This window comes from Pongo abelii, chromosome 21 (assembly GCF_028885655.2).
Source record: "Pongo abelii isolate AG06213 chromosome 21, NHGRI_mPonAbe1-v2.0_pri, whole genome shotgun sequence".
Taxonomy (NCBI): domain Eukaryota; kingdom Metazoa; phylum Chordata; class Mammalia; order Primates; family Hominidae; genus Pongo; species Pongo abelii.
The window spans coordinates 12,197,115-12,217,249 of record NC_072006.2 but is presented as its reverse complement, the minus strand read 5'-3'; the positions used below and the strand labels follow the sequence as shown (position 1 = coordinate 12,217,249).

Here is a 20,135-nt window from a genome sequence, read left to right as displayed (position 1 = left end):
ACCTTGCTTTGGGCAGTGGTTATTTGGACACAGCGATACCTCTGTCCTGTTGGCTAAGAGTTTTGAGATTGCTGCTCCATAGGAGAAGTCTCAAGAGAACAGAGGAAGAAATTTCTACTTCCTCTAGAGTTCCCTCTTATAGCGTGACCAATAGCCCAGGGGAGATGCCAGGGGTTCTTAGCCACTTGACTTTCCTGCAGGGTTATGTGGAGTTGCTCTTTACAGAACAGTGGTGATTTCCTTCTTGGGATTCTTCATCATCATCCTAACTAACTAACTGATTGGATTTTCTGCTTTTGCTGGGAGAATCCCACCACCAAAAAGCAGAATGATTCTGGACCACCAGGGTTGAACGGAACCAGGGATGGCAGATAGCTTTAAGCATGGCCCTTTTCTGATCATTTTTAAGCTCAAATGTCAGAGCAGAACGACCCATGGAGGCTATTTAGTGGAAGGGCTGCTTGATTAGGGCACATGGGCTGCCCTTCCCCACCCCTTCCATGCCTACAACTCATCAAAATTGCTGACAAAACCGCAGACTCTTCCCTGCCATGCCCAGGTATGCTTTAGGCTTCTTTGCCACATGGAACTCCAGGCAGCCTCTTTGGACAGTCAGGGTTAGCGCCGGATGTTTGCCATCCCTTCACTTTGTCCAGCCTTTGCTGTCTAGGATTACTCTGCTGGTTGAGGGGAAAATCAGAACTAGAATCTAGGGAAACCCAATTTTGCTTTGTCTATGTTACCTGCCCCTCTGTGCATGAGCATGTATGATATGTTCAAACCAGGACAGTGTGCAAAAGAGGGTGCAGTTTGTAATTACACAGGTCAGTCAATGCAGGCTGGGACTCTCAGGCCAGCTAGTAGGACACTTGGGCACCCTAGATAGAAACACAGAGATGGCAGTGAGAATGCGCTTCAGGAAGGCCCTGAGGACACATGCTCAATAGTTGGCCTGGAGAAGGATGGCCTCGAGCCTGTTGGATGTCTGAGCTGGGAGTTGGGCCTTATTGGTGTCTGACATCTCTCTGCTATTCTGCTGACACCTGTAGCTCATCCCCATTCTTCTGTTTAGTGGCAACCTTGGACTGCCAGAACATGGCCTTCAGACATGGGGACCCAGCACCCTTCACAGCACCCCTCAGGCCCTCCCAGGCCCTCTCCCCAACACTTCCACATGTTGCTTTGTGAGCATCTGTCCTCACTTGTCACTCACGCAGTGCCATCCTGGGTACTCTTCAAATAAAGGGGAGAAAGAATGGGGTTCCTCTTTTACCCTTGATGGAAAATGACAGTGAATTTAAAAAAACAAGCTTAAACTTTCTGTTGTTTTTCTCTTTTTACAAAAGCAATCCATATTCTCAGTAGAAAAAATAAGGCAACATAGATAATGAAAAATAAGGAAAAGGCATCACATAATACGCCTTCATGTATATTGTGACATAGAGTATGGACATTTGAAGTATCAGCCCTGTAAGAATATTATGAAGGTTCTGGGGAAAGATGCTACCAAGCATGTGGGTGAGGCCAGCACAGGGAATTGGCATGACTGGCCCTTGGGTCCAGGTAAGACAGTACTGCCCACAGGTGAGCTGCAGAGCCCCAGCAAGGAGTGTAGCCTGTGACTAGGAACCTCCTGCTACAGCTGAGCATCTGTGAGACTGTGGGCCAATTGCCTCGTCCCTCTGAGCCTCGATTTCTTCATCTGTGAAATGGAATCACAATACTCCCCACCCACCATAGGAGTGAAAGTGCCTAGTGAGAACTAAATGATGTAGTAATGTATATGACTTGCCCATCACCTGGTGGCGCTCAATCCCTGATCACTGTTATTACAGAGCACTTGATGTGACAGACACCAGCTTGATTTTCTCCACAGTGTGGGTGCAGAACCCTGGTGAAATAGGAGTTGACTTTAGAAAGTGCATGGAGGAGTGATATTTAATAGTTGTGAATTTTTTATGATTATCTGTTATTTACAGTGGATGACATAAAATATTCCTTTCCAAATAAATCTACATAAAAATGAGTACTTTTAAAGACAAATACAGAGTGAATAAGATGCAGGTAGTCCTTGGATAATAGTAGAAATCATAAACACAGCAGGCAGATGCAGGGAACTGGGGAGGGCCTTGTGCAAGCCTGTGGGAACCTCAGAACAGCCTGTGGTTACTTGGGGTGGGGCAGGTTTTATTCTCAGAAATGACCTAGTCGAAATCCTTCTCTGGGCCAGTGAGGAAACTCACCCTTGGTGAGGTTAAATGACTTCAGAGCCTCTCAGCTCAGCTGTGGTAAGTGTAGACAGGAGTTGGGGTCTTTTGTATTTGTGGTTCATTCTCTACCTCCAAAGAATAGTCAGGGAACCGGTGTTACTCAGAGGCCAGACACGAAGCCAGAGAGTTCTCGGCTATAGGTGGCCCCATGGACCTTGATGTTGGTGTCCTGTCCACACACCCTGGGCCATCCCATTGGTCACTCAGACACGCTGAACACCCTGATCACTGCCTGCATCTCGGGCTCTGGGAACATGCATGGCCCACATAAGTATAGTCCAGAAGCGCTGGGTGTTAACACCCCAGGAACAACCCTCAGTTGCTGTGGACTGGGATAGTTGGATAAGTTCCCCACTCCTCATAGCGACGGTTCAGAGCCATGTTCCACATGGTCCCTCAGAGGGACCCCAGCAGGACTGAGCTGTCTACAGTGGCAACCTGGTTTTGTTCCCTTCTCTGTCTCACTTCCCTCCCTCACCTGTGCTTCCTGGGATCACCTCCCAAATAAGCCACAGGTACCCAGTCTTTGCCTTGGGGTCCACTTCTGGAGAACCCAAATAGTCCCTCAAGGGCAGGGCCAGGTGAACACTGGACCTTTTTGTTCTCTGCTGAGATCATCAGATCACATGAAAGAGGCTAAAATTCACATCGCATCAGCTGGTCCTGTGAGTGATTTTGGCCTGCAGGTTTTGGGTATTAACATCAGATCAGCGAGGTTTTAGCTCAGTCTCAGTGCCCATTTCCTTTGGTCTGACTTGTGGAAGGGATTCATCCCTGGGTGTGGCCGTGGGACATCACTGACCCAGTCTTTGCATCCTACTTGGAAGACATCGCAGTGTATGTGAAAGGACTGATGGCCCCTGCCTTCACAAAACCACCATGCATTTCTTCATGCTGCCCGTGTAATCAAGCCTACGGAAAGAGCTCCTGTAGTTTTATCAGCCAGATAAGCTATAGCAGGCCACTCTTTGCTGCACACTTAGAAGTGAAATAAACTCCTCAACACGTTACCTACAACCTATGGCCAAAGTTATTCAACTTCTCAGCCTTTTGATGTAGTAGGAATTCCAGGCGACTTTAAAATATTTGGGTTTGCTAACTTCTAGAACTCATGGTCACCAAATATATACATATGAGGTTACTGGTCGGCTATGATGCCTGATTTGCTTATCTTAAGGAAACTGTAAGCAGCAGACTTTAAAATCTCCCTCTCCTTTTTCTTTAAAATTCCCAGAATTTTAAAATGATGTGGCTTTTAGTCAAATGCTTTCACTTAAAAACAATTTTAAAAATATTTAAAGGCCAACATATGTGCTTTTTCATGTAATTCATGTGTCTCTTAAACGTGCCTGTGGAAAGCAGCAAGAGGCCAGGGAGTTTAGGGGATAAAATGGTGCGGGCATGAAACCCTACCTTCAGGACTATGCCTTTGTATGCCCAAGAATTCCTCTGAGCCCAGAAATGAACTTCCAGAGAAGAGAAGGAGAGGAAACTGGGAAGGAAGAGGAGGAGTCTGGGGGTGGAGAGGCAAGAGGAGCGGAGGAAGAGTCAGGATGAATGCAAAGGGAGAGAGAGCAAAGTTGAGGAGACTGAGGCAGAGGCAAGAGAGAGGGTGGAGAGATGTAGGACTTGCCCAGTGCCCTCCTTCAGGCCAGCATTAGCACCTGGAAGAACAACCTTAACATTTTTGGAAAGGTTTTTGACATCCAGAGTTGGAGGAAAAGTGTTTTTTAATTAAATTCCAGCTAACTAGAAATCTTAATGAACTTAAATACCCATTCTTTAGCAGTTGGGTTTTTAATGGAGTTTCTGGGATCCCTGTGAATAGGTCAGCAAGGCTGTTTTTTTTTTCCCTTTTTAATCCCAGCCATTTGAGTTAAAAAGGGCTGATTTTCAATAAAGCTCCAAATTCTAGCTATTTCTCCAGCTCCTTTCTAAAAACATGGCTGTAAATAGTCTAGATTAGTGGTTCTAAAACTTCAGTGTGCATCAGCGTTACCTGGGGCGGGGCGGGGGGGGTGGGCGGGGGCACGTTAAAACCCAGACTCCTGGGCCGCAGCCCCAGAAATTCTAAGCCAGTAGGTCTGGCATCTGTTGGAGTATTTGCATTTCTGATCTGTTCCCAGGTGTTGTGATCCAGGGACCACACTTTGAGGACCGCTGGTCTAGATCTAGGACATAGGCAATATCAGAGTTGGAATGTTTTGTAAAATTAGACTATTGACCCATAATCTCAATTCAGAAAAATCTAGATGATTCTGCTGGTGAAGCTTTTGAAAATTCAGCTGACAACATCCACAGCATAATAAAAACACAAGCGTCTACACATTTCTGAGTTCTGGCGCAAACAAAAGAAAACACTTCCAAAACAAATTTTCCTCAACGTATCAGCAGCTGTACATTCCAGTGGGCCCTACTCACCTTTGGGGGTTTTGGGGTCAGCTTATCGGGTGATTATCTTCAAAGAAGGACAGTGTGCTTGCACAAACATCTGCTTAATCCCTATTTTAAGAATAAATATTGACTGGCCTTTTACTATCACTATGAGCAGTTTTAAAGATTTAACTGATGGGACCCAGTGCTGGTGGTTTTGACACAGTCCTAGGAGGGAGGTGGGGAAGAATGACAGGCACCTCGAAGGATGGAGTCAGGGCTTAGCACTCAGCTCTTGGCTAGTAGAGAGAAGCCCATGGCAGGTTCCAGGCCCATTATCTTCCACTAACTTCCATTCACAAGCTCAATGACGCACTGCATCGGTCTGGCCTCAGCCCCGCATACATGGAGGGAGGCTCTGGACTTCAAGGTGCATTTGGCAGAGCCCTCATGTTGCATCGAGTTGCTTGAAGGGTCTCTGAGGGAAAAGGGCAGCTGAGCAAAGGGGATGCCTGTGGCCCCTTGGCTTTGCTTCAGTACAGTGGCTTCCATGGACTGCTTTGTTCAAAGGATGGCACATGTGGCTTAACAAAAGTTTGAGGACCAGTGACCCCAGGGTTCCTTCTATTTCTAAAATTCAGAATGTTTGATTCCTTATAAATAATAACACAAAGGGTCCTTGAAGCCCTGTTTCCAGTCATTCAGCTTTGTGGCTCAATCATGGATGCATTTTGGTAAGAGTGATTGAGAATTCTGTACCCCACCCCATCCTCAGCAGTCTTAAGAGGGGCAGAGGGAAGATAGAACAACATCCACCCAATACTCCTGCACCTCGGGCCCAGATTTAGCCAGGCCTCTCTGAGGGTGTGGTCCCATCCCCGGGGCTGAGAATCACTCCACAAGGATCCACTGCCTTTGAAGGGAGTGGGGATGCATCCGGGAACACTGTGATTTTCCTTCCCATCATGTGGTCCAGCTATCAGTCAAGGTGGTGGTCATGTGACCCGTGCTGGCCAATCACAGCTCTCCTGAGGGAGGGATGCAGGGATGAACTGATTAAGAGCTGGGTCACTCTGAGGACAGGTCCTTGACTCCTGCTACTTAGATTCCTGGGACTGTCTTGGTTTCCGTCTTTCTTGAGGTCTGGCTGGTTTTTGTATTTTACAAATTACCCACCGTCTTTCTGAATCCTCCACCCTTTTCTGTTGCTGGAAAGATTCAGGCTTCCCTTTCCACCACTTCTCTTATGAAAGGGCTTCACAGGCTTGTTAAATACTTCTGGGTATTTCAGAAGACCAGACACCAGGATCTCCAACGGGCCTGCCCACTTCCCCTGGGGTAGGAATGCCTCGATTTGCAGGAGTGCATCAGTCTGGGTCTTACTGCCCCAGGCTGGGTAGCCCACGCCTTCTGGAAGAAGAAACGCTACAGCTGAGTTTTCATTAGACCCTCCCTCACTGTCCCTGGGTCGCAGGATGTGAGGACCCATCATTAAGGGCTCAGAATGGTAACCCCCTGAAGGCAGAGCTCGTTAAAGGTCAATGGCTAATTAATTAAACACATGAATGAGCTCAGAAGTTAAGTCTCATAGTTAGATTTCATATTCTTGTAGTTTGGACAGTTCAGTGTCCCGGATCTGGAAAAATGTGTCCCTTTTTGTAATTTGGTTCATTCTTTTATTTCTGATTTAAAACAAAAAACCCAAAAACTTCAGACCATGTGTAGATTTATTGAAGGGAGCGGTTTTCCCAGGAGCTCTTGCTTCTCCCACTGGGCAGTGGTGGCAGCAGGAGCCCAGTGCCAGGGCCAGGAATCAGGAGGAGCCTTGGAGAGAGTATGCAGGAGAGTCCAGGGGCCAGGGTGAGGAATGACTCTGGACACTGGTGTCCTTCCCTCTTCTGTCGAGGGTTCCTTACCTGGGGATTCACCCTGGAGCAGAAACCTGGAGGAGCACTGAGGAGGAACAAGATGTTCCATTGCAGAAAATTGCTCCCATAGAGCCGTGCCATGCAGTATGGCAGCCACCAGCCGCATGTGGCTGTGGAGCACCTGCAATGTGGGGAGTTCGAATTGAGATGTGTTATGAGTGTAAAATACATAGCAGTTTTAAAGGCCTCATCTGAAAACAAGAATGGAAGATATCTCACTACTAATTGATTACATGATGACATGATAATATTTTGGGTATACTGGGTAAAATAAAATATATTATTAAAATTAATTTCACCTGTTTCTTTTTATTTTATTTAATGTGGCTACTTCTAGAAAGTTTAAAGTTGGCCAGGCACCGTGGCTCACGCCTGTAATCCCAGCACTTTGGGAGGCCAAGGTGGGTGGATCACCTGAGGTCAGGAGTTCAAGACCAGCCTGACCACCATGGTGACACCCCGTTTCTACTAAAAATACAAAAATTAGCTGGGCGTGGTGGTGTGCGCCTGTAGTCCCAGCTACTTGGGAGGCTGAGGCAGGAGGAAACGCAAAAGGAAACGATTTTTTTTGTTTGTTTGTTTTGTTTTGTTTGTTAGTTCATGTCTTTTATTAACTCATACAGTTACTTGTCTTCTGGTTTGTTGAAGCAGTAAGTCAGACAACATTTGCCACAATAATGTCTGTCAAAGTGGCTTGCCATAAACATTCCAGCACCACATTCATCAGAAGGGCACTCTCGACGAAGGTGACTAATTTTGCCATTCTCATCCACCTTATAGTATTTCAGGACAGCCAGCTTAATCTTCTTTCTCTTGTGCTTATTCTTCTTGGGAGTGGTGTAAGACTTCTTCCTTTTCTTAGCAGCACCACGAAGTCTCAATACAAGATGAAGAGTAGACTCCTTTTGAATGTTGTAGTCAGACAAAGGACATCCATCCTCCAGTTGCTTGCTAGCAAAGATCAGTCTTTACTGATCAGGAGGAATTCCTTCCTTATCCTGGGTCTTGGCCTTTATATTTTCTATCGTATCCGAGGGTTCAACCTCGAGGGTGATGGTCTTCCCTGTGAGGGTTTTCACAAAAATCTGCATTTTGATGGCAGCTCCACTGCAGATGGCTGATGGAAAAGGAAGGAAATGTTTTAAGATACATTCCTAAGGGTTGCACATTGACTAATTTGATCTTGTACACCTCTCAAGTTCTGTAAGATAAAATCTTCAGTTCTCTTGGGTAGATAAAAGAGCTTCAGAAGTTTGAGTTGGGTGAGGGTTGGCCACTCCCCTACCATCTTGCTAATGCTCTAGACCAAATTCACACAGAAAGAGATTTGTTAAATATTAACATTTATTGTGATGCAGGCCCCCAAGGTCCATACAACCTTCTCTGTAGGCTCCATGAAGTCTCAGCTCTGGTGTCTTAGGTGCTAAGAGAACACTTTGCATGGAAAGCTCATTCATGGCAGAGGCTACGATAGAGTCAGAATTTCAGGATCCTTCTTGTCAGCATCAGACAATCAGAAATCTTGCTACACCAGTGGTCTTTCACAAGAGCAATTCAGGAACCAAGTGCCTTTTATTTTTAATTAATTAATTAATTAATTTTTTTGAGATGGAGTTTTGCTCTTTTTGCCCAGACTGGGGTGCAATGGCGTGATCTTGGCTCACTGCAACCTCTGCCTCCCAGGTTCAAGTGATTCTCCTGCCTCAGCCTCCTGAGTAGCTGGGATTACAGGCATGTGCCACCATGCCCGGCTAATTTTGTACTTTTAGTAGAGATGGAGTTTCTCCATGTTGGTCAGCCTGTCTCGAACTCCTGACCTCAGGTGATCCACCCTCTTCGGCCTCCCAAAGTGCTGGGATTACAGGTGTGAGCCACCACACCCGGCCCCAAGTGCCTTTCTTAAGAGTACAGTCTCAAGGCCTTGCCAGAACCGAAACCCTAGTAGCACAAGGGCGGGGAGTGTCTCTACATCTCATGGCCAGTCCACGTATCGTGACTGTCATAACTCTGTTCATGCGAGTGTGGAGAGTGACTCTTACATATTTTAGTCAGACCACATGTCCCCCTTGATTAATGAGAGCCCATTGCTAATACTCCTTATGTTTATTAGCAAGTCACTAATAAGTCAGTAAAAATTCACTTCCCAAGGCCTCAGGTGTTGGCAGGTGTGCATGGCAGAGGTATCTTGGGAGAGTGGGGAATCCTGATGAACCCAAGTAATGCTCACCTGTAATATCACACCGAAGATGCCAAAGTATGTAAGTCACTTCTGGACATCATAGCACAATCTTATTAAGAGCATGAATAATTCTTTCATATCTACTTGATGTATCCAAACAAGATCAATGAGGTAAGAGCCAGTGAATTATCAGAAAGTTTCCTGAGAAAATTCAACCTTTTGTGATCAATGTAGTTTCCAACCTTAGAGGAACAAAAAAAATGCTATTCACAAAACAGTCATTCTAAAAAATGCATTTTTGTATGAAAGATGCATCTTCTCAAGGTAAATGTTAACAGTCCTTGGGAGAAAACTGCTAGAATACAGATTTCAGGATTTAAGGGAAAACAATTTCTTTCTTTCAGTCTTAGAAACCCAACTCACTGATGATGAGATATAGAACAAATATAGACGTTACTTAAATATTAACTTTATTTGGTATGTAAATATACCTAGTGCTCTGATCTTTCTAGATCAAGGTTACTTAGCCCTGGCTGTATTGACCATTTAGGTAGGGGAATTCCTTGTGTGCAGGGTTGTGGGGGGATGCTGTCCTGTGTATTGTAGGGTATTTAGCAGCATCCCTGGCCTCTACCCACTAGTTGCCAATAGAAGGACCCTACCACTAAAGTGGTGACAACTAAAAATGTCTCTAGACACTGCCAAATGTCCCCTTGGGGGCAAAATCACCCTCTGTTGAGAACTGCTCTTCTAGAACAGGTCCAATGGGCTAAGCCATTGCCTTGCTAGAATGCATAATCTCAGACCCCTCCCAGACCTACTGAACCAGAGTCTGCATTTCAGTAAGCTCCCAGGTGGTCTGTGTGCTCATATACCCGGCCAGCTTTACCCCTATGCTCCATGGTGCCTGTGGCCAGGGATATGTGGCTCTCATTGCAGGAAGCTGATGAAGCCTTGCTGCATAACCTACGCCTTCAGCTGGAAGCCCAATTTCTGCAAGATGACATCAGTGCGGCAAAGGACAGGCACAAGAAGGTAACCATGACCCCTTGAAGCCCTTCCTCTAGAAAACCCAGTTTGGGTTTGATCAGGTAAGCCCAGGGCACTGTGGCTGAAAACAGACTGCTAGAGTGGCATACCTTTGTGCATTTTCCTTCGAACCAAATAGGGGTGAATTGGTCACTGGACAGTGCTTAATGAGCTAGACGTGCTTTGAAGAGTGGGCAGTAGTGGGTGTGTTTTGAGGGCCCTGGTGTTGGGAACTAGTATCTATATTGTACAGTATAATTTACAAAGTGATTTTATATAGATCTGTCTTCATTAAGCTACAGTCCATCAACTGTTTCCGCTCAGAAAATACATTAAAAAGTCTTGTTTTTAGCTCTGCCTCTAAGCCCGTTAATTGCAGGAGCACATTATTCAGGAGTTTCCTCTCCTGCAGTGCTCAGACTCCCCCAGCCTCCAACAGTTCCTCACAGGCCTGACTCTGGGGGGCCCTGGCATAATTGAAAGATCAGATCCTGCAGCTGTTTGACCATGGGTGAGTGGCCTAACCTCTCTGAGCTGCTTTTTCATCTTCAAAATGCAAATGCAGGCTCTCCTTCCCAGCAGTGGTGTGGGTGAAGTAGTGTAGCAGACCTGTGGGTGCCTCAGGGCTTCCCTCTCCAGAGGCTCTGGCCTCCTCCCACTGCCATCCCTGCAGCTTTGCCTGAGGACTTTCTCCAAGCAGCTGGAGGCTGCTCCGCCTGTACTGGGGTGTTGGGGAACTCTTGTCCCCAGGAGCCGGAAGCAGCCTCAACCAGAACTGATGGGAGTTGGTGTATAAACACCCCAGCTCCCTCTTGCCTTTGTAGACCAACTCTGAGGCTTTTGTTCTGCACTGGCACCCAGAGATACTCACCAGGATTGAGCTCCAGGTGTCCACAGTGGTGATCCATTGGTAATAGCCCTCGCTGACTGCCCTCCTTTCCTGCCTCACTTTCCCACTCCACCCGTCATGTTTCCTGGCAATATTGCCCAGTCAACTGTTTGCACTCAGATCCCTCTCTCAGGGTCTGCTTCTGGGGAAACCCAGACTAAGACAATGTGGGAACACTGGTACAACCTGGAGCTTGGCAAGTGCTCAGTGAACCTCCATTTCCCTTCCTACCTCAGTGTGTACCTGCATCAGTACACCAGTCCTGTCCGCTCCAATCAGGGTCCCTCCAACTTTCCATCAGGCCCAGCCATTTCCTCCTCCCCACCCACCTCCTTGCTCCTACTCTGCTTGATGGAATCCTGGGAACAGTGCCTGGGCCAGTTTTGAATCAGCTCAAATAATTCTTCCAGGCCATTTAGGATGATGATGATGATGATGACGGTGATGATGATGACGGTGATGATGATAGCTCACACTGTGAGGCTTCCCTGTAGTATCTCACTGGATCCCAAGAGCAGCCTTGTGAAATAGTGCTCAGGTCAGGCTTCCTCTAAACAAGCTCTATGTAGTGATTTTTTGTCACTGATGTCTTAGTGGAGGGCTCTGAGGAGAAGAGGAGGAAAAGGGCAGGACAGGGCAGGGAGCAGAGCAAGGATGTGTCCTCAGCCGGAGTCCAGCTGTGGCCTTTTCATGATCCCACAGGAAGCTCTGGAGTGTGAATGTGAATTACACCACAGCCGGGTCCCTCAAGGAGTTGAGAGAGTTGGTCTTTTGTACTCCTGTGCTGTCAGTCATTGGCCTGGGTTGGGGATGAGGCAGGGCCTGGTAGCTTCCTGGACAAGATGACCATTTGTTGGCCAAGGGCTGCTTTCTGGAGGGGGCCGTGTCATCTGTTATTACTCACAGAGCTGGGGACAGGGGCACCGGCCAGTAAAGGGGATCAGCATCCCTACAGATAGTTATCCCTGTTTTATAGAAGAACTTGCATTTTAGGAGGTTTAAATAGCTTGCCTGAGGTCACACATAGCCAGTAAGTCTTTTAGTCCAGGCCTGATTGACCAAAGCCCATTCTTTGAAACACTGCTGGTGTTGGAAAGGGTCCTTTGTGCTCTCCAGGGCCTTTTAACTTATTTATTTTTGACATGGGGTCTGATTCTATCACTCAGGCTGGAGTACAGTGGGGTGATCACAACTCACTGCAGCCTCCACTCACCCCTAGGTTCAAGTGATCCTTCTACCTCAGCCTCCTAAGTAGCTGGGACCACAGGTGCACACCACAACACATAGCTAATTTTAAAATTTTTTGTAGAAATGGGGTCTTACTATGTTGCCCAGGCTGGTCTCCAACTCCTGGCCTCAAGCAGTCCACCTGCCTTGGCCTCCCAAAGTGCTGGGATTACAGGTGTGAGCCACCATGTCTGGTGAGGGTTGGTTTTTTTCTCTTTTTTGTTTGTGCCTCCACCACCCAGGGCTTTGTGAAGACCAATGCACTAATGTAACTGAAGAGAAACGGTGAAATAAAGCAAGTCTTAGTTTATTCATCTGCCCCGTTGTTCTTGTGAAGATTAAAGGAGACTGAGGGGCCAGGAATGAGCATGGTGCGCATGTGGGCAGGCCCACCCATGGCAGCAAATGCATGTCTCTTCTTCCTCCTGAACCTGGTCATGGTCTGTCCTGTCTGTGATGAGGGAGCGTGTGGAAGTGTCCATTCCTGTGCTTATCTAGTACTAGAAGGAAAAACCAGCGCAGCTCAACTTATAACGAGAATGTTTTCTTGCCCCAACAGAATCTTCTGGAAGTTCAGACCTATATCAGCATCCTGCAGCAGATCATCCACACCACTCCTCCAGCATCCATTGTGACGAGTGGGATGAGGGAGGTAAGAATTGAAGCAGGAAAAGGCAAACCAGCCCTGGAGGGAAGCTGTACCTGGAGACTCCCAGGGACGGGCTTACAGGTTGGACTGTGAGGGCAGCCACCAGGGTCCACTCCCCACTCCTGCCTTATATTCTCATCTGAAGTTTGTTCTTCTGATATTTTACTTGTACTGTAAATGCCAATATTTAGACACGTGAGGATGTAAACCGCATCCTTGACCATTTTCTTCGGTATTTTCTCTTGAGAATTATGAGCTGTTCTTCCTTGCATACTTTATAAGAAATGACCAAGCTGCTTTCCAAAGCGATGTGCCATTGTTGCATCTCCACCCACAATGCATGAAGGTTTCTGTGGCTCCCTGTCCTTGCCAGCACTTGGTATGTCAGCTTTTTGGTGTGTCTTTGCTCTTCTAATGGTGGCGGTTTTAATTTGCATCCCCTAATGACTAAGGAAGCTGAGCATCCTTTTGTGCACTCATCTGCCATCAGGATAGCTTCTTTGTGGAAGTATCTGCTCAAGCCTCTTGCCCATTTAAAAAATTGGTTTGTTTCCTTATTCTGCCTATCAATCTGATAATGAATTTCAAATACAGAGAATCTCAGATAATTAGTGAATATATTTTCAAGACGGAGCTCTGCTAATGATTATGTGAGCCTGTGGCATTGAAACTAGTGGGAAAGGATAGAGATTGTTGAAGCTAATTTGTAAAAACTAAAGATTTGGATATGAAAAATTATTTCCGATATTATGTTCCAAATTCCTTCTTCATTTAGCTCTCTAGCTGCTCAACAGGATAATAATGCTTTTCCTAATACGGTTTATGTAATTTTGTGATGCATAGCATGATATGTATATATAGACTGGTGCCGAGTGAGGTAGCTCATGCTTGTAATCCCAACTACTCAGGAGGCTGAGGTGGGAGGATCATTTGAGGCTAGGAGTTCAATACCAGCCTGAACAACATAGCAAGACCCCATCTCTAAACAAACAAACAAACAAACAAGAAACAAAAAAACCCCACAAACACTGGAAATGATGCAAATTAAATAAAAATGTTACAGTGTCCCTTCTCCAGAGGTTGTGGTAGGCTAGTACAGGGTTTGGTGGATTGGTCAAGAGATAAGGTTCTGGGTCTTTTTGCAAGGATGACCTAGGATGGTGGCTCTCAACCCTGGTGACACTTGCAATTGCCTAGATGTGTGCTCAGGCCATGCTCCGAGTCAATGAATGGGCTGCCCAGGAGGTGGGGCCTGCCCAGGACCAGCATGCAGACAAGCTGCAGCAGAACCCATGGGCTGGGGTCACCGGCTGCCTGAACTTTTTCATCTTAATTATTTTATACAAAGCTAAAGAAATCCCCAAATTTGCTTTAGAAGACACTTTTGAACCCTGCAAAGTATCATCTAAGAGACAGGAAAGTTACTTTTTTTGGCATTCATGAGGATAGTCTTGTCTGAATTGTCCACCAGTTACCATTTCAGGATCCTGTTCTCCTTAGTGGATGTAACTGAGGTTGCTACAAAGGTCTAAAAAAGCTTTTCCTGAAGCCTTAATTTTCTTTCCCAGAGATTCCTTTCCAGAGATGTTACTTTTATTTTTCAAACCCAGCTCTAACTCAAAGGTGTTTCACATCCGAGCATACCTTTTGAATTGTATCATCTATTCCCTTGTAATAAGACCCTTCTAAGTCATAAGTATACAGACACTAAACTGACTTCGATGTCATCGATCAGCATCATCTGGGCTTGTGAGACATGCAGAGTGTCCAGTCCAGCCTCAGATCCACTGAGGCAGAATCTGCATCTTAGCCAGATCCGCAGGGACTCGTGTGCATGCTCAGGATGGAGAAGCACTGATTGAGAAAGCGTCACATCTTTATGAGTCTTAGCTTAGCAATTCTACAATCAAGTTAGACAGTCATTTCCTGTATGTCTGTGTCATTGCTGCAGCCACTTTGTAAGGTGCTTGAAGCAGAGGCTGCCTTCCATGCAGCCTCTGGACACAGAAACCCTCGGTGTAGACTTGGTGTTTGATTTTGCGTGGCTTCGAGTCAATGTGCTCTGTGTCAGAATGCATGGCTCTTGAGCAGTCAGGCCTTTGTGAAACAATTTGAATATTTTTGAACAGACGTGGAAAGGCAGGTCAGGAGAGAGGCACCTGCCTGGCAGAGTGTGGAGAGGTCGGAGGATTTCCTTCCAGCCATTCCCTGGAGCGTCACTTCCCTTTCACCCACTGGGGCAGATGGCTTCTACTTTGTGCTGTGCTGACATCCAAGCACAGCGTGTGGCTCGCGGCTCCAACCAACCTTCATTTTCTTAGAGAGAGTGCATTCCAGGTTTTCCTTTTCAAAGAAGGGAAAACAGAGGCTTTGAGAGTCAAATGCCTTTTCTAGAGTCTCTTAGTAGGTTCATGGCACAGCCAGGTCTAAGCTCTGGTTTCCTGGTACTCGGTCCTGGCATTTCACACTCCCAAGGAGGTTCAGACTTTGAAGACAAAGCAAAAGGCATTGATGGTTGCGCTGTGGGCCTGGCTTAGTCTCCTCAGGCTACTATAACAAGACACTATAGATGGGAGGGCCGACAGGCAGACATTTACTTCTCACTGTCCTGGGTGCTGGAAGTCCAAGATCAAGGTGCCAGCAGAATTGATGTCTGGCGAGGGCTCTCTTTCTGGCTTGAAGACAACTGCCTTCTTGCTGTGTCTCACGTGACAGACAGATGGGGTGGGGGTGGGGGTGGGGGCTCTGGTGTCTCTTCTTGTTCTTACAAAGACCCTAATCACATCATGGGGCCCCCCCATCCTCATGACCTCATCTAACCCTAACACCTTCCAAAGGTCCCACCTCCTAACACCTTCATCTTGAGAGTTAGTTAGGGCTTCAACACAGAATTCAGGGGGACATGGATATTCCGTCCATACCAGTGCCCCACACCTTCTCTGCCCTTTTCCTCTCTGCATGTCCCGTGAGTCTGACTCTGGCCTTCTCTGTGCAGGAGAAGCTCCTGACGGAGCGGGAGGTGGCCGCCCTGCGGAGTCAGCTGGAGGAGGGCCGGGAGGTGCTCTCCCACCTGCAGGCGCAGAGAGTGGAGCTGCAGGCCCAGGTACGCTTGAGTCTGCCGCATGTGCATTGGGGCTTCCTACGTGTTTTATGGAGGTGTTACATGTAGGCACACGCATGCAGCTTGAGGAGCTGTCACACACTGAACATATCCTATGTTCCTGGCAGAAATGGGGTTTTCTGAGTGGGTGGCCAAGCGCTCTGCTCTGCCCTGGACTGAGGAGTTTTCCAGGACACAGGGAGAGTCCTGAGCTGGAGGACACAGGCGCCACGCTCATTCCTAGCCCCTCAGAGGTGCCCCTTGGGACTCCTTTGAGTCATGCCCTCCCCACCGAGGCTTAGGCTTAGGCTGCCCCAGTGTCTATATCATGGATTCATTTTGCCCAGGTCAAGCTTCGTAAGAATAAGAAGAAACGGACACCATAGGGATTTTTATCCTCCACTTGTTCAAATCTGTGCTGTTTTTCTTCTCATGGTAACAGTTCTCCTTCGGAATTTGATTACAACCCAGAAAGAGTGGTTGTATCAGTGTTTGCTTCTAGTTAGAAACGTGTTGGTGGAAAGCTCACATTTCTACCCCCACCCCTTTTGGGTGAAGCTTAATTTGAAAACAAAACAGAAAAGCCCCATGCTGTCCTGTGCCTTTTTGGCTATTTCCCGGCTCATCTTCCTTTGTTCCTTCTAGTTCTCTCTCTTTCTTGTTACCCTACAGCAGGTCATTCCACAGGGACGGTTGGGTTAAAATACTGCACCTTTGTATGGCTCTCTAACCACATTTCCCAAACCAAAAAGTAAGTTGACATTTGGTTTGACAAGTACACATGGGGACAAGAGAGCAAAACGTGTAAAAATCGGATGCTTCAGAAAGCCTGGACCATTTGGATGTTATGTGTTACTCTGTCTAAAAATGTGAAGCCACAACTAGATGTAGCACTTTTTATTGATTTCCAGTGCCCCCATGTCTGCTCAGGATTTCATTTTGGGACCTTGGAGTTCACATCCTAATTCCCATCCCAGCACGCACCACACAAAACTCACAGTGCAGCAGCTCTCAGGGGCTGCTGGAAAGCAAACCCGGGTCTGTGGTGGTCCCCTGAGCTGACGATCGCAGCAGGAGAAACCAAGTAAGGTCCTTAAAACTCCTACTTCTTGCCAGACAAACCCTGGCTCAGGGACCACGTGCCACATCCTGGTGACTGGGGCCTGTGTGGTTTCTTCTGAGGCTCTGACAGGATAGAATAAGGGTTGTATGTGTTTGTGTATGTGGGGTGTGTGTGTGTGATATACGTGGTATGTGTGATATATGTGGGATATGTATGTGAAGTGTGTGTGGTGTGTGTGTGTGTCATGTGTATGTGTGTGTGCTGTGTATGTGAATAGGGACGTGGATATAAGCCCAGTCGTGGTCCTAGAGACCAGTGTTTTCCAAACGGCTAGTGACAAATCATTTTTGGATGTAAAATGAACTCAGTAGAATTGACTGGCATGTAAAAGGAAGTCAACAAAATGCTAGACTAAAATATAATAAGAAAAACCGAGTGTACAGCAAGCGAAAGGGAGGATTTGTTTTGTGAAGCCCTTGTTTTATCTCTATCCATATGGATATGTTGAAATACACACACACACACACACACACACACATCTATCTGATGTGTATGGCTCGCAATGAGAAATGTGGTTTTTCCCGGGGCGGTGGTGATAAAGTTGAAAACCACTGCCCTAGAGATACTGAGAAAGATGAAGGAGCCCAGCCTAGATGGCAAATTCCAGTTCCAGGACAAAAAGAATGTTCCTCTCTTTATGTACAGGTATGTATTTGTTGAATATCAAAATAAGAAATTTCACAACAGATTAACCTGGTTTCTGAGAACATGAAATGAAACCGCTGGCTGGCCGCCTGTTTCTGTCCTGAGTGGCTGCAGGAGGACTTCCTGGCTTTTCCCTGCTGCCCTCGTCTCTAAAGCAGGGTCTCAAACATCTCTTCTGTGCTGCCTCCTCCACTCCCACCCTTGGCAGTCTGATGGAGACCCCTTCTCAGAAAAATGATGGTAAAGGCATAAAATAAAGTACAGATAATTTAAAAGGAAACCATGCTGGGTGTGGTGGCTCACGCCTGTAATGCCAGCATTTTGGGAGGCCAAGGTGAGTGGGTTGCTTGAGTCCGGGAATTTGAGACCAGCCTGGGCCACATGACGAAACCCCACCTCTACAAAAATACAAAAATTAGCTGGGCGTGGTGGTGCGTGTCTGTGGTTCCAGCTACTCAGGAGGCTGAGGTGGGAGGATTGCCTGAGCCTGGGGAGGTTGAGGCTACAGCAGTGAGCTGAGACTGAGCCACTGCACTCCAGCCTGGGCAACAGAGTGAGACCCTGTTTCCAAAAAAAAAAAAAAAAAAAAAAAGAGTAATTATATTAAAACAGTTATCAAAATATTACTGAATCATTTTATATAAAATGACAGATGTGCTTATACTCACTCAGTAACAAGCTGTAGCATGGGGCTGATGAAACACGGCTGTGTCCGTTTTCTGTTGCTGCCTTGATGAGTCACCACTGACAGGGGCTTTGAACAGCACCCGTGTCATTGCAGTTGTGTAGGTGGGAAGTCTGGGTGGGTCCTATCAGTTTCTCTGCCCTGGGTCTCAAAAGGTAGAAAGAAGGATGTTGGCGAGCCTGGACCCTTGTCCGGAGGCTCTTAGGGGAGAATTTGCTTCCAGTCTCATTCAAGTTCTTGGCAGGAGTGAGGACCCTGTTTCTTTGCCGGCTGCTGGCCAGGAGTGGCAGTCAGGGCTGCCCATGCTCCTTGGCTTCAGGCTCCTTCACGTTCAGAGCTGGCAGCGAACTCTGAACCCTCTTCCTGCGTCTCATCTCATTGACTTGGACTTACGCGTTTCTCTGACTTCTGTTTTTAGGGGATAATCTTGAATAAACCCCTTTCCTTAAAAAAGGGTAACTCATTAAGAACCTTAATTATATCTGCAAAGTCCCTTTTTGCCATGTAACATATTCAAGGGTGTAGCACCAGGGGGAAAAGGTCATAGGGTCCAAATTCTGCCTCCTTAGCTCTGATGAAAACCCAGACGTGGCTGGGCGCGCTCGGGAGCTCCTGACTCAGTGGGTCTGGGGTTTGGCCCAGGATGCTGCCTGTTGAGGTGTCCCTGTGATGTTGCTGCGGCTGGTCCAGGAGCCACGCTGAGAACTACAGGGTAGGGGCGGGTCCCAGGGAGGGGGCGAATGTTCCACCCGGTCCCCCTGTGTCCCAGGCTTGGGCCTCATTTCAAATGTTTGTGGCTGGGTTTTGCTGGTTTTAAAGGTTTTAGTGGCTTCCCAATGTAGCAGCTAAGCTAGAGCTGAGAGAAGATGTGGCGGCACACCTCCGGGCAGGGCCCGCACTGTGTCCGGAACTCGGTGGAGGGCGGGCCGAGGGAGAGCGTCTGGTAGCCCCAGGGCCGTGGCAGCGGGTTCCACCTATGGTTAGGGCGTCCGCAGCTTCCCGAACTCTCCACAGCAGGGGTCTTCAGGGTGAGGTCCCCGTCCCAGCAGCGGGGGCACCACCTGGGAACTTGTCAGAAATGCAAATTCACAGGCACCCCAGACCACTGACCCGGGAGCTCTGGGGCGGGCCGGTGCGCCTTGTTTTCACAAGCCCTCCACGTGGCTCTGCGGGCTCAGTCTGGGAGACGCTGGGCGGAGGATGGGAGAATAGTGCCTGGGCTTGGAGCTGGAAGCTGGAAGCTGGAAGCTGGAAGCCTCTCCTTCAAATAAGTGCACATATACCCGTAAGATCCCTGGAGGAAGCACTTCGGACAGGTGGAGAGGAAAGGACAGGTAATTCTAGTTCCCTAAATTGCATGGACTGAGAGTTTCTGTGACAGGGAAGTAAAGAAAGTAACTTTTTAAAATTGCAAAATGGGAACCGCCCATGTCTCATTTCTCATTAAAGTCACTTAGCACCATCTAGTGGTTTAGTTTGTGTAAGACAGTATGTAATGAGTTTCCTTTTTTTTAAGACAAAAAAAAAAAAAAAAAAAAAAAAAGACCTTGCACCCTTGCACCTAAAGGTGTCTGGGGTCCTAAGGACTGAGGTGAGAGCTCGCCCCTCCAGATGGGGCTCGCGTCAGGCTCCTGCCTGTGTCCTGCCCTCAGCAGCTCACAGCCCGGTGGGGAGACAGATATAAACCAGGCAATCTAACGGTCCAGGCAGAAATAGCAGTCACCTGGCTCCGGTCCAGGCAGAAATAGCAGTCACCTGGCTTCAGGTTGCCACATGGCCCCACCCTTGGAGGAAGCCTGGGCCAATCTCTCTTCTCTTGGTCTCCTGATCTCGCCTGCAGTTTCTGGGACCTCCCCTTTGCTCATTCCTTCTCTCCTTTCTGGAAGTCCCTTTCCTTCCTCGGTTCCCAGGACCGGTCCTGCCTCCTCCTGGAAGATTCTTTCTCCTTCCGAGATGCCCTGGGCGTGCCTCCCCTGCTGGACTGCGGCCTTCTAGAGGAGGGTCCGTGTCTCATTCTCCTCGGCCAGGGTGGTGCTGG

The 20,135-nt window shown here is 47.5% G+C and overlaps 1 protein-coding gene and 1 pseudogene across 2 annotated transcripts in view; one reads left to right on the top strand and one right to left on the bottom strand.

The window, feature by feature from the left end:
- The window catches only part of BFSP1 (beaded filament structural protein 1), a 47,103-nt gene that overhangs the window by 16,658 nt on the left and 10,310 nt on the right, over positions 1-20,135 (top strand). For both annotated transcript variants that reach the window (XM_054541597.2, XM_002829976.5), the window contains 3 exons: positions 9,690-9,785; positions 12,455-12,547; positions 15,540-15,647. In XM_054541597.2, the coding sequence (XP_054397572.2) occupies positions 9,690-9,785; positions 12,455-12,547; positions 15,540-15,647 (297 nt within the window). The remainder of the gene's footprint in view (positions 1-9,689; positions 9,786-12,454; positions 12,548-15,539; positions 15,648-20,135) is intronic.
- LOC100448048 (ubiquitin-ribosomal protein eS31 fusion protein-like) lies at positions 7,149-7,675 on the bottom strand (annotated as a pseudogene).